The sequence below is a fragment of the Rhincodon typus genome, chromosome 31 (genome assembly GCF_021869965.1).
Source record: "Rhincodon typus isolate 14 chromosome 31, sRhiTyp1.1, whole genome shotgun sequence".
In the NCBI taxonomy this organism is placed as follows: Eukaryota; Metazoa; Chordata; class Chondrichthyes; order Orectolobiformes; family Rhincodontidae; genus Rhincodon; species Rhincodon typus.
In genome coordinates, this window is record NC_063362.1 from 18,552,292 (window position 1) to 18,567,917 (window position 15,626).

At 40.3% G+C, this 15,626-nt stretch overlaps 3 protein-coding genes across 11 annotated transcripts in view; all 3 read left to right on the forward strand.

Annotated features, from left to right (window-relative positions):
* The window catches only part of draxinb (dorsal inhibitory axon guidance protein b), an 18,268-nt gene extending 5,037 nt beyond the window's left edge, over positions 1 to 13,231 (forward strand). The window contains exons 3-7 of the mRNA XM_048614971.1: positions 2,578 to 2,756; positions 3,917 to 4,028; positions 5,174 to 5,266; positions 9,839 to 9,928; positions 11,198 to 13,231. Of these exons, the coding sequence (XP_048470928.1) occupies positions 2,578 to 2,756; positions 3,917 to 4,028; positions 5,174 to 5,266; positions 9,839 to 9,928; positions 11,198 to 11,310 (587 nt within the window). The 3' untranslated portion in view covers positions 11,311 to 13,231. The remainder of the gene's footprint in view (positions 1 to 2,577; positions 2,757 to 3,916; positions 4,029 to 5,173; positions 5,267 to 9,838; positions 9,929 to 11,197) is intronic.
* Positions 1 to 15,626, forward strand: part of aldh4a1 (aldehyde dehydrogenase 4 family, member A1) — a 419,312-nt gene that overhangs the window by 110,374 nt on the left and 293,312 nt on the right. The window lies entirely within an intron of this gene.
* ubr4 (ubiquitin protein ligase E3 component n-recognin 4) overlaps positions 1 to 15,626 on the forward strand; it is a 259,887-nt gene that overhangs the window by 51,412 nt on the left and 192,849 nt on the right. The window lies entirely within an intron of this gene.

Consider the following 15,626-nt stretch of genomic DNA (forward strand, 5'->3'; position numbering starts at 1 on the left):
AGGACCAGGAAACCTTCCTGCTCCTATGATGCTGCTTGGCCTGCTGTGTTTGTCCAGCTCTGCACCTTGTTGTCTCGAACTTAATCATTACTTTTTTCCTGGCTGGGCCTCTATGTAACCATTAGAGCCTCAGACTGAACATTCCTGTCTGATTTTGACATAAATGGAGTTTGCCTATTATGTGGAATTTTACAAAAGATCCTGCTAAAAAAAATGCAAATAAATGAGGAGTCAGTTGGACCTGGTGACACCTTAGAATACCAGTTAATGTTGAACAACTTTGAACAATTTCTTCTTTGACTGCTCTCACTTTCTTCAGGTCAAAGAGGTGGCCTTGGGTACCCACTTGGGCCCTCGTGATGTCTGTCTCTTTGTGGGGTACATGAACATTCCTTGTTTCAGACCTACTCTGGCTCCTACCCACAACTCTTTCCAGCACATTGATGACATCATTGGTGCAGGTTCCCTTTTCCAGAATTGGAAAAGTTTATCTATTTCACTTCCAATTTCACCCTGCTGTCACTTTAACCTGGTCCACCTCTGATTCCTCCCCCACGCCCCCCACTTTCCTCAACCTCTGTTTTCATTTCTGTGAATAGGCTGGCGATCAATATCCACTACAAACTCACCGACTCTTGACTATACATCCTCACATCCTGCTTCCTGTAAAGACTCTATTCCATTCTCCCAGTTTCTCTATCTCCATTGTATCTGTTCCGATGATGCCAACTTTGACAAGGGGTCCTCTGAAGTATCCACCTTCTTCCTCAACCAATGATTCCCCACTACCATTGTTGACAGGACCCTCAGCTATGTCCGAACTATTTTCTGCACTTCAGCCCCTCCCACAACAGTGATAGAGTCCCCCTCTTCCTCACCTTCGATCCCACCAGCATCCACATCTAAAGGATCATTAGCTGCCATTTCTGCCATCTCCACCAGACTGTCACCACCAGACTCACATTCTCCTCCTCTCCTTTGCCAGCCTTCCACACGGACTGTTCCATCTAGGACAGCTTGGTCCACTCCCAACACCTTCGCACACACCATGGCAACTTCCTTTGCAATCACAGAAGGCGTATAAGCTACCTGTTTACTTCTTCCCTGTCGAAGGGCCCATCACACCTTCCAGGTGAAGCAGCAATTTACCTGCACTTCACTCAATCTAGTCCACTGTACTCGCTGCTCACAATGTTGTCTGCTCTACATTGGGGAGATGAAGTAGACACTGGGTGACTGCTTTGCAGAACACCTACGTTCTGTCCACAGCAAAGACCCTGAGCTTCCGATTGCCTGCGACTTCAATACACCACTATGTTCCCTGGCCAAAATTTCCATCTTGGGCTTGCTGCATAGCTCCAGCAAAGCTCAGTGCAGTCTGGAAGAACAGCACCTCATTTTTGGCTTAGGAATCCTGCAGACTTCTGGACTCTATCTCAATTGCAACAATGTTAGGGTTTGAGCACCATCTCCCATGTACTTATTCCAAACCCCACACACCAGGCCTTGTCATCACGTGAGCTGCTACCACAAACAACTCATCGTCAGTCACTAATGGACCCCATTATCACCTATTATTTCTCCCAGGTTTACTTTACCTATTCCTTTGACTGCTAAACTGTTTTTCTCACTTTCTCTGAGCTCCATCTCCACCTATCATTTACTGCCCCCTCCCCCCCCACCCAACTACATCTTTAGCATTTCCACCAACCTTTTCCCAGCTACTATCAGTTTTGAAGAATGGTCATTGGACCTGAAATGTTAACTCTGCTTTCTCTCCACAGATGCTGCCAGATCTGCTGAGTTTCTCCAACAACTTTTGTTTTTATACCTATTAATGTTGTGTCTGTTCAAATTGGGCAAGTGACTGGGAATTTCACTGGAAGGTCTTTGGCCAGGAATGGAGTGTTGCATTTTGGAAAGACTATCAAACTGGAATTGCAGACTTTCTAAATGTTTGAGGTTTGTGCAGAATACATATATAAGTGACAGTTAATTTCACTGTTAAATAGTGTAGCAGATTAAATCAGGGACGCACCAATGTAGTCAATAGGCAGTCGTGTATGAAATAGCACTGTTTCTGGCTGGTTTGGGGTGGGGGAGTGGTGGGTGGTTGGTGGGTGTGTGGGTATGGGTCGGGATCCTGATTCCCATCCAATGTACTCGCTCAAGTCTAGACACTGTTTTTAATGCTAAACCATTTGTAATGCTCAATGAAGGCAGTGTGTGTAGCAAATTAATTCATTAGTTCATTATTACTTTGGCTTTCACAGCAGTGAGCAATCATGCCTCAAAGTGACAGACAGAGTAACATCCAATCAAGAGGTACAACCTCAAAGGTACAAAATGTCCAGCAGTTTGCACAATTCAGTCACACTCAGCAAGTCCCTATCACTTTATCATACTGTCACCCAGCAGCAGGTCCCTTCCTGTCATACAGTCCTCCGTCAGTCAGCAATTGCTTCTCATGCTGTAACCCAGAGACCTCTGATATTCAGCTTGTATTTAACCCTATCAGTCAGTCTTTTTTTAACTGCAGATGGTCAATTTATACTAATAGTTAACCTTTCCCTGCAGGGAAACTGCCGGGCAGTGAGTTAATCCCATTTTTAAAGGATCTGACACAAAGCAAGGAGACAGATGAGCCTTCCACAATGCCCCTGCCAATGTCCAGCACCATTGTGACCAGTACATTGCTGACTACCATCACGACTGAGGAAGCACCAGCAACAAAGCCGAGGAGCACACGACAACAGGTAAACCAGATTGTGCCATGTTACAGTCACACCCTGAAGTTACTCCTCAGCAAATATTTCTCCCCTCAGGCATTTAAGAATAAAGAGAGATGGAGAGAGGTGATAGTACTCACAGGAGTGCTACAGCATTGCACGAACATAGCAGAAAACTTTTTCCATCAGTGGCAGAAGATGCACAAAGGATCTGAGTTGGATGAAATTATGGCTTATAAGAGGTATAGGAAATTGCTTGTGGAGCTGCTGTGTGGACACATAAATATTTATTGCATTGGGATTTATTATATTTTGGATTTTAACTCCGTACATTGTGGGGTGGCGTCATAGTTTAGGTGAGTAGGGATTAGGACCATGGCTAGGTAGGTAAAATAAGGCAAAATACAAGAAATTGAATTTTGGAGTGTCTCGACGCCAGCAAGAGGATAATTGAGTCTGGAGATGAAAGAAGTCCAGGTAAAGGCTTTGGTTATAAGTGGAAGAGGAGGTAAAAGCAACAGATTTTGCTGAGATAAAAGTTAAGAGGTTGTTGTAGTAGCTGAGCTGTGAGGTTTGGAGCTTATCTCAATTGTAGACCATCTGGTGAAAGCTGACAGATCTTTAAGACATAGTCGGAGAAAATATAAAGGTCTAAAGATAGATGAGGAAATTCTGGCTAATTCACAATGGCAGGAAAGCAATGATATCAAAATGGTTATGTTTTTGATTCTCAATATGTTGACACTGGTAATAAGGCTGAAATTTATTTCCAGGCACTTTTACCTTCATTCAAATTTTCAAACTGTAATAATGGGATTTGTAAGATAAACTGACATAAATTCTCAAGGCCCCAGAGGACACCCAGGTCCTTTCTCAGTTGTTAGATTACTGTTGCCTGGATGCATTACCTCCAAATTCACCTCACTTGCTGCTGTCCTATCTGATCTCTGTACTGTCTGCAAATTATTATTTCTTCCAATCTAATTACTGTCATTTTCTTTGCCCTTTCATTCCATTATCACTCCACTGCATTGATCTCTGTCTCATATATTTTCCTTAATTTGTCTTTCAAACAATCCACATCTGTTCATGATCCCATGCTTGATCTCTGTCTTTCTGTTCCATTACTTCCCTGTCTTCTCTCCCCCTGTCTCTGACATGCAAATCGTTGCCCTGAGCTCATGTAGGCTGGAACAAGAACAGCTGCTGAGGTGAATCCCACCCTCGACATGACACTCTTTGATTGGACAGATTATGAAGACATGAAGCCAGATATTTGGCCTTCAGCAAAGAAAAAAGGTAATAAATGAGGGTTACTAGCATGGTGGGGAGGGAGGGCTGTAGAGTGCAGATGGAGATGCATGTGTGCAGGGAGTGCAATTGCATGAAGTAGGGAGCATGAGGGGAGATGGCAAGCAAAGACCTTTGGGAGGAAAATGAGCCTCAACAGCTTTTGGGGAAGAGTGTTTCAGATTTTTACTTTCCTTTGTATGAAGAAGTATTTCCTAAAATCATCTCAACACACTACTTCTAATTTTAAGTTTATTCCCCGTTACTCTGAACTTATTCCACCAGAGGCAATAGTTTATCACTAAATACCCCAACAAATCCCTTAATCATTTTATTTACCTTAAGTAAATAGCTCATGACTTTCTATACTCAAAAGAATTTTTAAACCTAGTCTGTGCAACCTTGATCTGATTTATTATTGTCACACACAACCAGATGTATCATACCTTGCATAAGTACATCGGGGTAATCAGAAAAGAATGCAGAGTATAATTTTATATCTACAGAGAAGGTGCAGGGCAAGATCAATTCTAATATGAGAGGTACATTTGATAACAGCAGGGAATAAGTCATTCATAAATCTCTTGGTACGTGATTTCAAACTTTTGTACCTTCTGCCCGATGGAAGAGAGGGTGGAAGAGAGTATAAGCAGGATGCGGCGGGGGGGTGGTCTTTGATCATAATAATTTAACCTTTTGGTCGTGGTATCATTCTGGTCAATCTGCGCTGCATTCTCCCCAAAGCCTATGTATCTGTTTACTGAGGTGCAGCGCTCAGGATTAAATCCTGTACTTTCAAAGGGATTTAACCAGAGCTCTGTATAACTGGTACAAATTTTGTATTTGTATAGTAGCTTCCTTAAGATATAGGCAATTTTCCAATTTGTTTTTATAATATGTAGTATCCGTACATGGACTTCTAAAAATCCCAGCTCCACCACAGTTCAAAACTTCCTGCCATCTGGAATATACTATGAACTATCTTTCCTGGCTCCAAAAAGGATAATCTCTCACTTCCTGATTCTGAACTTTATTGGCCACACATTTATCCACTCAATTAACTTCAGTTTTTTGACAGAATGACAGTTGAGAATAAAAGCAAAATTTATGTTCTCCATCCCAGGAGTTGATATTTTTATTCTTTTTGTTCTTAGTAGACAAGCATCGCAGCAAGAACCTGAGTAATGGGAACCTCACCTCAATGGCTGAAGTGGAACCATGTGATCATCACTTGGACTGCCTACCTGGTACATTCCTAATAATCTGGAGGCTCTAATCCAGCACACAAACTTCTTTAACACCAAACAAGGCTTCTCTGCCAAGCTTCTGGGACAGTCACCACTACAAACAGAAGGCTGACCTTTGTGTGATCATTTGTGCTCTGGTCATCTTTGAAATGTGATTCAGTGTCTTTTACTGGTAATATGGAGAAAAAGAAAGGCTTAAAAAAGAGTAGGGCTTGTAGGAATGGATAAAACATCTGTGGGCTTGGATTGGGATCAAGTATGACCATGTTCTTTACAGTAATGCTGGCCTGCTCTCTTCAGACTGTTGTTTGTTGTTCAGCGGTTTACTTGAGAAGGGAGTGAGAGCAGAGGGGTCATGGATGTGATCTGATATTGTCACCGACACTGCTGTTTGCTAAGGTGACTGAAAGAAGAAAGAGAAAAAGAAAAGACTTACATTTGTATAGCATCTTTCATGATGTCCAATGTCTAAGTGTTTCATATGGAATCAAGTACTTTGAAGTGAAGTCACTATTGTGATGTAGGAAACTTGACAGCCAATCTATGCACAGCAAGATCCCTTAAACAGCAATGAGGCAACAACTAAACAGTCTGTTTTTGTGATATTAATTCCAAGATAAATATTGATCAGAATTCCAGACATAAACTTCCCTGTACTTCAGCACAGTGCAGTGATATCTTTTGGAGAAAAACTGCAGAAAGCTGCTACACAAAGGGGACTTGGGGGCGCTTGCACACAAAACACAGGCGAAAAAGGTAATCAGGAGGGCAAATGAAATGTTGCCTTTATTTCAAGGGGGTTGGAGTATCAGAGTAAGGATGTCTTACTTCAACTGTACAAGGTGCTGGTGAGACCTAATCTGGACTACTGCGAGCATTTTTGGTTCCCTTATTTAAGGAAAGATATAATTTAATGGGAGACAGTTCAGAGAAAGTTCATTAGGTTGATCCCCGGCATAGAGAGAATGTGTTATGAGGAAAGGCTAAACATGTTGGAATTCTATTCACTGGAGGACAGATGATCTCAATGAAACATATTGGATTCTTAAAGGGCTTGACAGGCTAAATGCCATGGGATGTTTCCCCTCATGGGAATGTCTAGGACCAGAGGTCATGGACTCAGTATAAAAGGGTGCCAATTTAAGATTGAGATGAGGAGGAATTTCTTCTCTCAGAAGGTTAGGAGTCTTTGTAACTCCTTGTCACAGATAGCTGTGGGGGCAGAATTCTTGTGTATATTTAAGGCTGAGATAGATAGATTCTTGATCAGTGGAGGAATCCAGGATTGTGGGGAAAATGCAGGAAACTGGACATGGGGAATGATCAGTTATGATCCTATTGGATGGTGGAGCAGCATCGAGGGCTGATCAACCTACTCCTGTTCCTCTTTCTTTTGGTCTTATGGTCTTTTACAACCTCCTGAAGGGGGGATAAGGCTTTGGTTTAACTTCTTATGTAATCATTGGTGCCTCCAACAGTGCAGTGCTGTGCTGAGGTATTAACTTTGATTTTTGTGCGCATTCAGAATGCACATCCTTTTGACCCAAGAGCAAGCTTCTTTGCTAAGGTGACAGAGAAACTGAAAAAAAGAGACAAGCAATAAGCTTTGACTAACAGTAACTTGCCTCAGTTATAGTGTGTTTGCCTCTGGTTCAAGACAAATTGCAAAGATTTAAGTATATAATCTGGAATGCGGATGTGCTGCACAGACTGAGGTGCCTTTTTTTTTCAAAAAAAATGTTAAACTGACTGAACCTGCTATCTTGGTTCAATGTAAAAGATCCTTCAGCACTTTTCAAAGAATAGGAGAATTCTCCGAGTGTCCTGGTCGATATTAATCTCTCAGCAAAACCTAAAAGAGATTCTGATGAAGTTCTGACAAAGGGTCAGTGGACTCAAAATATTAACTTTGTTTTTTTCTTTCCACAAATGTTGCCAAACCTGCTGAGTTTCACCACCAATTTGTTTGTGTTCCTTGGTTATTGTCTCACTTGGCCCCTGATATAGGAAGGATGTTATGAAACTTGAAAAGGTCCAGAAAAGATTTACAAGGATGTTGCTTGGGTTGGAGGGTTTGAGTTATGGGGAGGGGCTGAATAGGCGGGGTCTATTTTCCCTAGAGCGTCAGAAGCTGAGGAGTGACCTTATAGAAGTTTATAAAATCATGAGGGGCATGGATAGGGTAAATAGACAAGGTATTTTCCATGGGATAGGGGAGTCTAAAACTAGAGGGCGCATAGGTTTAAGGTGACAGGGGAAAGATTTAAAAGGGACTTGAAGGGCAACTTTTTCCATGCAGAGGGTGGTGCATTTATGGAATGAGCTGCCAGAGGAAGTGGTGGAGGCTGGTACAATTACAACATTCAAAAGGCATCTGGATGGGTATATGAATAGGAAGGGTTTAGAGGGAAATGTGCCAAATGCTGGCAATGGGACTAGATTAATTTAGGATATCTGGTCAGCATGGATGAGTTGGACCGAAGGGTCTGTTTGTGTGCTGTACACTCTATGACTTCATAATGTTTCACATATTACATTTCAAAGTACTTAATTGACTGAAAAGAGCTTTAAGTCTTGTGGTTGTGAAAAAAGTGACACAAATATGTATTACTTCTTTCTAAATGTAATTTGAGTTTAAACTCGACAGTACTCTGGCACAGTTATCATCCAGAAGTCTGAAGGAGTTAATCTGATTGCTTGCTATTGCTGTGATTACTTAATCTCATGACTATTCAGTGCAAGTTTCAGTCTGAATAACTCCCCACTGCAATGCTCCAACCATTCACACCCCCCCCTTCCCCCATATCAACCTTTCAGACTCAGTGCAGTTAATTTAACAGAAAGAGAAATCCAGTGGGAGACTCATTAACATTGGTTGTTGAACACAATAATCTAATAGTTCAGGGAGCAGAGAAGGATTAACTGTCATATGAACATACATTGTCATTGCTGCAGGCAGTGAAACATTGGCACCTCAGAGCTACCAACTGAAGTGGAGAACAAAAGAACACTGGATGGTGTCCTGTCACGCTGTGTGCCTGATGCACGTTCTCTCTCCTGCTGCCATCTCTCCACAGCTGCTGCATAATCACTGGAGGCAGTGACTGAAACAATTATAAAACGCATACCACATGCCTATCTTGTGATTAGCTATACGATCCCTGATGTCAAGTGACTTAGAGATGGTTTGTTGGGAAGCAGAGACTGGAAAAGCTTAATAGCCTTTCCTTGTTTTGTAGTTTATAAATCAAAGGGTAGCCAAGAGAAGGAATTATAACCCAGTTCAATACATCTCATCAGGGAAGCAAAGAACTATGGTAATTGGACATATGGCATTGCTCGTACTGAAGGGAAATTGAAAACTGCATTGAAATAAAAAAACAGATTCAGAAAAAGAATCATTGAATCTGATACCGCAGATTTTCACTAATGCATTTTAGGTGTAGGAATTCAACTCCCTGACCAGACTGAATACACAGGCATAAAATCAGGACCAACGTTGCCAATTCAGTATATTCCAGAATATACAATACCGAGCAGAGGAAGAGCAGATGTCCTGACTCTTCCTCCCTTCAGGCTTGGAAGCAGAACAAGTTATGCACAACTATTTGCACTTATGGAGCATTTTTAACACTAATTGCAATCCCAGGTATTCCATGTGTATGTAATGAGGCAAAAATTGACACCTAGCTACAGGACATATCAGATTAGATGGCAAAAAAAAAATTTAAAGTGATAGGTTTTAAGATGCACCTCAATGTAAATAAGAGAAGTAAAGGGCTTTTCAGAGGAATATTCAGAGCTCAGGTGGAGAGCTGAAGGCAGAGCTGCCAATAAAAGGGCAAAGGGAGCAGGGAATGTGCAAGAGATCAAAGATAGAGGAACACTATGATCCAAGGGGACTCTACAGCTACAGTAGGTTACAAAAATAGGAAAATATCATGGAGGAACTAGAAAGCAAAAGATTTTAATGTCAAAACATTATTTGTTCTGGAACTTGCATATAGCAGTAAGCACGGGGTGATGGGCAAATCAGACTTGATGTGAATTAGAAAGTGAATAACAAAGTTTTGAGTGAGTTGAAGAATATGGAAAGTGGAAGTTGGAAGAATGGTATGAGGATGCTGGAATAGCCAAGTTTAGATATCATAAACACAATGGTGATGTTTTCGATAGTTAATAGGCTAAGGCGGGATACAGTTTGTTAAAGAAGATAAAGTAGGTTGGTTTTTGAAATAGAGAGGATGCCCTGAGGTTGCTAACAGTTTGGTTCAGCCACAGACAATGACCAGCAGGGTGGAGTTGTTGGTAATGCAATTTGCTTTTGGCAGAGGCCAAAGACAAATCCACTTTATAGATATTTAGGTATAGGAAATGTCAGCTCACCCAGAACTAGATGTATGTGCGTTGTCTTTGCAGTGACTGTCCACATGATAATTGGCTGTATGTTTCTCTTTGTCATGTCTACTCTGAGCAGTGTCTGGTCCACATCATCTATACCAAGTACAATAATTTGTGTCAAAATTAAATGACATCTGAACTTACTGCGACATCTGTGTTTGTTTTCCACAGGTTGGTGTTGTGACCTCCGGCAGCACATCTGCAAAGCCCACAACCGCGGCCTCAACAACAAGTGCTATGATGATTGTATGTGTGCAGAAGGTGGGTGCAAGCTCTGGCTCAAGATTAGCCAAAGTCACTGACGTTTGAGCACTAGCTATCAACCCCAAAGAGTTTAATCTTCCTTCTCACTCCCTACCGGGTTGCCAATGATGTGAATCAAAGTCAGATTTGGTCCTGAAATTGAGGGTTCATCAGTTTAAAGGTACTCTCGGTCAAATCTTGGGGTGCTGTCAGGATTGTTGGAGGCATGTGTTGGTCCTCGAACAAGCTACTCTTAACAAAATAAAAACGAAGAATTGCGGGTGCTGGAAATCAAAAACAAAAAAAACCACTAATTACTAGAAAAGCTCAGCACGTCTGGCAGCATCTGTGGAGACAAAGCAGAGTTAACATTTCATTAAAGTAAACATTAAAGCTACTTCCACTGTTAGGTTGGGATTTGACGCTGCATTACAGACTGAAAGTGTGAATTGTTAGTATCAGAATGGTAGATGGAAAAAGAAGCTCAGTCTTGTTAGAAGTGATAATGTGCAGGTGCTGGTGTTGCACTGGGGTGGACAAGGTCAGAAATCAGACAATACCAGGTTTTAGTCCAGCAGGTTTATTTGAAATCACAAGCTTTCGGAGTGTAGCCTTTTTGTCAGGTGAAGTGAGAGAGAAGCACACAGACACAGAATTTGTAGGCAGAGAGATCAAGGGCAGAGAAATCAAAAGATCATATAAATGGTGTGAGTGGAGTGTCAAATAATAAATCTCTGCAGGTGAACAAAAGTGTCACATGTGAGTACAGCGTCAACAGCTGAATAACAAGCCAAGGGATGACCTATAATCTGATTAAATGAGGCACAGAGATAATTACAAAAACATTGAAAATAAGATGGTGCTGGAGACAAACCAAATGACTGGAATAACATGACATCATCTTATTTTTAATTTTTTGTAATTATCTGTCTGCCTCATTTAATCAGATTATAGGTCATCCCTTCACTTGTTATTCAGCTGGTGACACTTTACTTATACCATCTGACACTTTGGATCACCCGCGGAGACTTATTATTCAACACTCCACTTCACACCAGTTGTATGATCTTTAGATCTCACTGCCTATAAATTCTGTGACTGTGTGCTTCTCTCTCATTTCACCTGATGAAGGGGCTACCCTCTGAAAGCTTATGATTTCAAGTAAACCTATTGGACTATAACCTAGTGTCATCTGATTTCTGACCATGTTAGAAGTGAAGTTGGCAATTGAGCCAGGCCCTGTCAGATGTGTGCTCAAGACTGAACCCACTCTTCTGTCTTTATCAGGTCTTCGCTGTTATGCCAAGTTCCATCGGAATCGGAGAGTGACCCGCAGGCGAGGACGGTGTGTGGAACCAGAATCTGTTGATGTCGATCATGGATCATTTATTACGGTCTGAGCAGACATCATAAGGAACCCAGCTGTTTTGACCCACACAGCCAGTCAATCCTCATCCGATAACAACAGTGAAAATCTTGATGGCTCCAAGAATGCCTGTGACTGCCCTGATAGGCGATGCCACATCTGGAGCTGTCTGGAATAAGATTCTTGCAATCACCCAGTCATGTCTGATGAAAATATCCCTATTTACACCCTACACTCCAAAACCATAATCCATCAAATCCCAACAATACCCAGAATCCACTACCCAACTATGATAATCGAATCCCCTACTGGTTTATATTGTCCCATTCGACTCATTTGTTATTTGAAACAACCCTGCTTCTCGTACCCACACTAAAATTGCATTTGTAATACCATACTTTTATAAACAGTTTTGAATGTTATTTAGAAAAATGGTGACTAACACAATATTTAGCAATAATACCTTGTCTACAAGGGTTTCTTGTTATCTTTGTATTCCTCCTTATATCTTTTTATTTTCTAAGAATCTCCCTACAGTTCTCTCCCAACAGCTTTACTTGAGACAACCTCCCATCAGGTATTACCCTTCTCTTAAAAAGTTGTCACCATTCCTAATGGTCATTCTCTTGAAATCAGATGTTACAATGTGTCTTCTGCTTTAAACTTATTATTGATATTACTACAAACCTGCAATATTTCACCAACTTTTTTGAATAAATGTAATTTAAACTCACAATAAAACCAGACTTTTTAAAACACAATTTAGGCTCCTGCACAGCCTAAAGCCGTGATCATTTACTGTATAATAATTGAATTGTTTATAGTTAATCAATCTGAAATTTTTCATTTGATGTTTACTGAGCTACATCTCTGTAGGTGCTGGTACCAGCCCGTACCTTGCCCAAGCGACTGTTACCATGTATGAGTCTAAACATCAAATATTGGTAAATTATTTGTGGACTGTTTGAATGTGAAGGGCAACAAAAACTCAGTACTTTTCTCACCTGATAACTGGGTGTATATCCAGGAGTGTCTCCAGATAATAAGAAGAATCAGAAAAGCTGGTTGATGTTATACAGATATGTAGAAGCTTTATCATAACATCCACTGAATAGATGACCCTTGTTTTCAAAGCACTACTGTCATTTCAACTTAATATAACTTATAATTAATTACTTTTTTCCAGCAATGTTCTCCAAATAGTTTTAAACCCTTGTTATAATTTGTGTTGTAAGAGGTAAAGTTGGAACTAGGAGTAGAAAGTACTGAAAACACTGAGCTGGTCAGTCTTCATCTGTGGTAAGAACAGAGATTTGTCATTTTGAGTAAAGGTATTTCAGATGCGCAACAGTGTCTGTAACATTTTACTTCTTGTACAATGTTAAAACACAGCCTTTCTATGACTCCGGTATAGATGGGCATAGGTGCAGCTCTTATGTTTTTGTATTAGGACAGTCCAATTTAGATATTGCAGTAAGGGTCAGGGTTGTGATGTGAGAATCTCTACTTTGAATAACCGTAAAACTGAGAGAATATTTAACTTTTTTTATAGATACATTGTCACATTATTATAGTTAGTCACTGTGACAACCATCTGACTTGAACATATATTGCTGTTTTTCATCATTGTTGGGTCAAAATCTTGGAAGTCTGTACCTAACAACATTGTGTGAGTATTTTCATAGACAGATAGTAATGATTCAGGAAGACAAATTACCATCACCATCGAAAGAGCATTTAGTGATGGGCTATAAATGCTGGTCTTGCCAGCAATGCTATATCTCAAAAAGAAATGTAAAGTCTTTGCAGACTGTATGTCATATTGTTATAGTTGCATTGTCTGTTATAGTTACATTTTGTGTTGTGCTGCATGTGAATTTATAGCAATGGAATGCATGACGAAAGAATGATAATGTATCAGATTTTGCACTTTTGTTTTCTATTTAATTTTAATATTAGCCTACATGAAACAAACAAAATCTGACAATGAATTAAAAACTGTGAAATAGAACATACTGACTGAGTTCATCTCACATCTTGGTGCACACCTGATTATTTCAGTCACATTGTAATTGTAATTGAAGAGAAAATGAAATTCAGGCAGAAGAATCGCTTCTGTCAAATATTCATTTGTTTGTATCCAACAGTTTGATTGATATGTGTTCTTTATTATTGGATCAAGATGTAGAACTCCCAGCACTTTGGGAGAACCTTCACGACATGGATTGTAATAGTTTAAGAATAAGGTCTACTGCCATCACACCAAGGGAAATAGGTAGTACAAGCTGGTCTTGAGAGTTACCCCGATATTCCAAGGTTAGCATATATACTTTTAAAGTGCAAAGCTGCATCTACGGTGTGTTTGCTCCCAATCATCATTATTTGGGAATTTAACTCAACCTTGGTTTGGTTGCTAGCACACACTTCTCTGTCAAAAGGTTGTGTGCTCATGTTTCACTCAATGGATTTGAGCACACTATCTAAGCTGCCAATCTAGTGAAGTGTTGAGGGAAGATGGACTGTTGGAGGTGATTTTCTTTTGGATCTGACATTTCTGTCCATCTGGCCTTGGATTAAAGATCCCGTGGTGCTATTTTGAAAAAAAGTAGGAGAGGTGTCCTAGGTGTCTGGGTCAATAGTTACCCTTCAGTCAATATTGCTTTTTAAAACACATTATCAGGTCATTGTTGCATTGCTTTTAATGTTCCTTGTTGTGTCCAATTTCTCTGTTCCAGTCCCTAAACTAAATTAGTGACAATAAGTCCAAAGTTTTCAATTGACTGCAAAGTGTTTTTGAATGTTCTGGGTTCAAGAAAGACTAAACTAAAACCCCCAAAAATAAAGAAGCAGAAATTGTACATTCAGTCTTTCGAGTCTGACCAAATACTTAAGATATTTTTTGATCTTCTACCTGAACTATACCTTCCTGCAGTGTTCCCATATTCCATGTTTCCCTTAGTATCCAAAAATGTGTCTGAAATATATTGCTATGTTAATTAATTAATTTACAACATTTTGATTGAAGAATTATCTGTCCAACTCAATCCTGAATGACTGGCCCCTTATTCTGAGAGTGAACCCCCATTCTTGAAAAACTGCAGCCAATCAACCCTTTTCTATCTTTCAATGAGTCTTTCTAAGGAATACAGGCCTGAACTCTTCAGTCCTATGATCAGTCTAGTCAATCTTTGCTGCATTTCCTCAATGGCAATTATTATCACTCCTTAGGTAAGGAGGCTAAAATTTGGCACAGTATCCCAGATGTTATCTCACCAAGACTCTACACAATGACAGCAAGACTTCTTTTCTCATTCACTCCATCCCTTTAGAATAGAAACTAATATACAAGTTATTTTCCTAACTGCTTGTTGTGCTTGCAGGTTAACGTTTTGTTATGCCCAAGGCCCTCCTAATAGTAAAATTTTCTTGTCTCACCAGTTAACAACTATTCTGCTTTTGTTTTGTTTTTCCTTCCAAAATGGATAAATGACCAATCTGTCAATGATGCTGGTTGAGGGATAAATATCAATCAACATTTGGGGAAAATTACATTGCTCAGCTTTTATTAAAAAAGCATTATGTTTTATTTTTGCATCTATCTGCCTGGGGAGAGAGGGTCTCAGTTTAGCATTGCATGTGAAAAGTACAGTCTCCGACAGTGCAGTATTCCCTTAGTACAATGAAAATATCGACTTGGATTATGAGTTGGTCTGTGGAGTGAGACTGAATCCCAGACTTTCTCACTCAAGATGACAGAACTACCACTGAGACACAGTTGACGCACCAAAGTCAAGATAGTTTTGGCTTTGTTTTTCACTATTAGTATTTTTTTTTCTCGCACCTGATACTTTACATATTTTAAAGGGTACAGTGCATTAGTCAGAAAATCTGTCCCTAACTGATTTGACGTAAGCAAGTGGCAGTGGTGTATTAGTTTGGCATTTGAGGGATGTGCAAGCCTACCATAAATATTTCATTATTACGATTTTAATGAATGTCCACAGTGTTGGTTGTTGGTCCAGGGATGTGATCTTGTGCAGCAGGTCAGACACCCGATAGAGACCAATTCCGTGTGGACAAGTGCCAGAAACCACAGCAAACTGTGGAATATCACAACTGCTGCACTCCAATCAGCGTTGACATATTCATTTTTTCTAAGCCTCCCCTGTCAGCAATGCTACCATACCCTAAATAACCAATTCTGAAACATCGATGCTGCCAAATGAAACTTTTGTATGTCGATTTAAAGTTATTTTAGCTAATGTAAAATCAACGGTTTTTTTTCGTTCTGTGGGCAATGACGATTCAGGGACTCGCAGAAATACAAGGTTAGCGGATCAGAGGTCCACT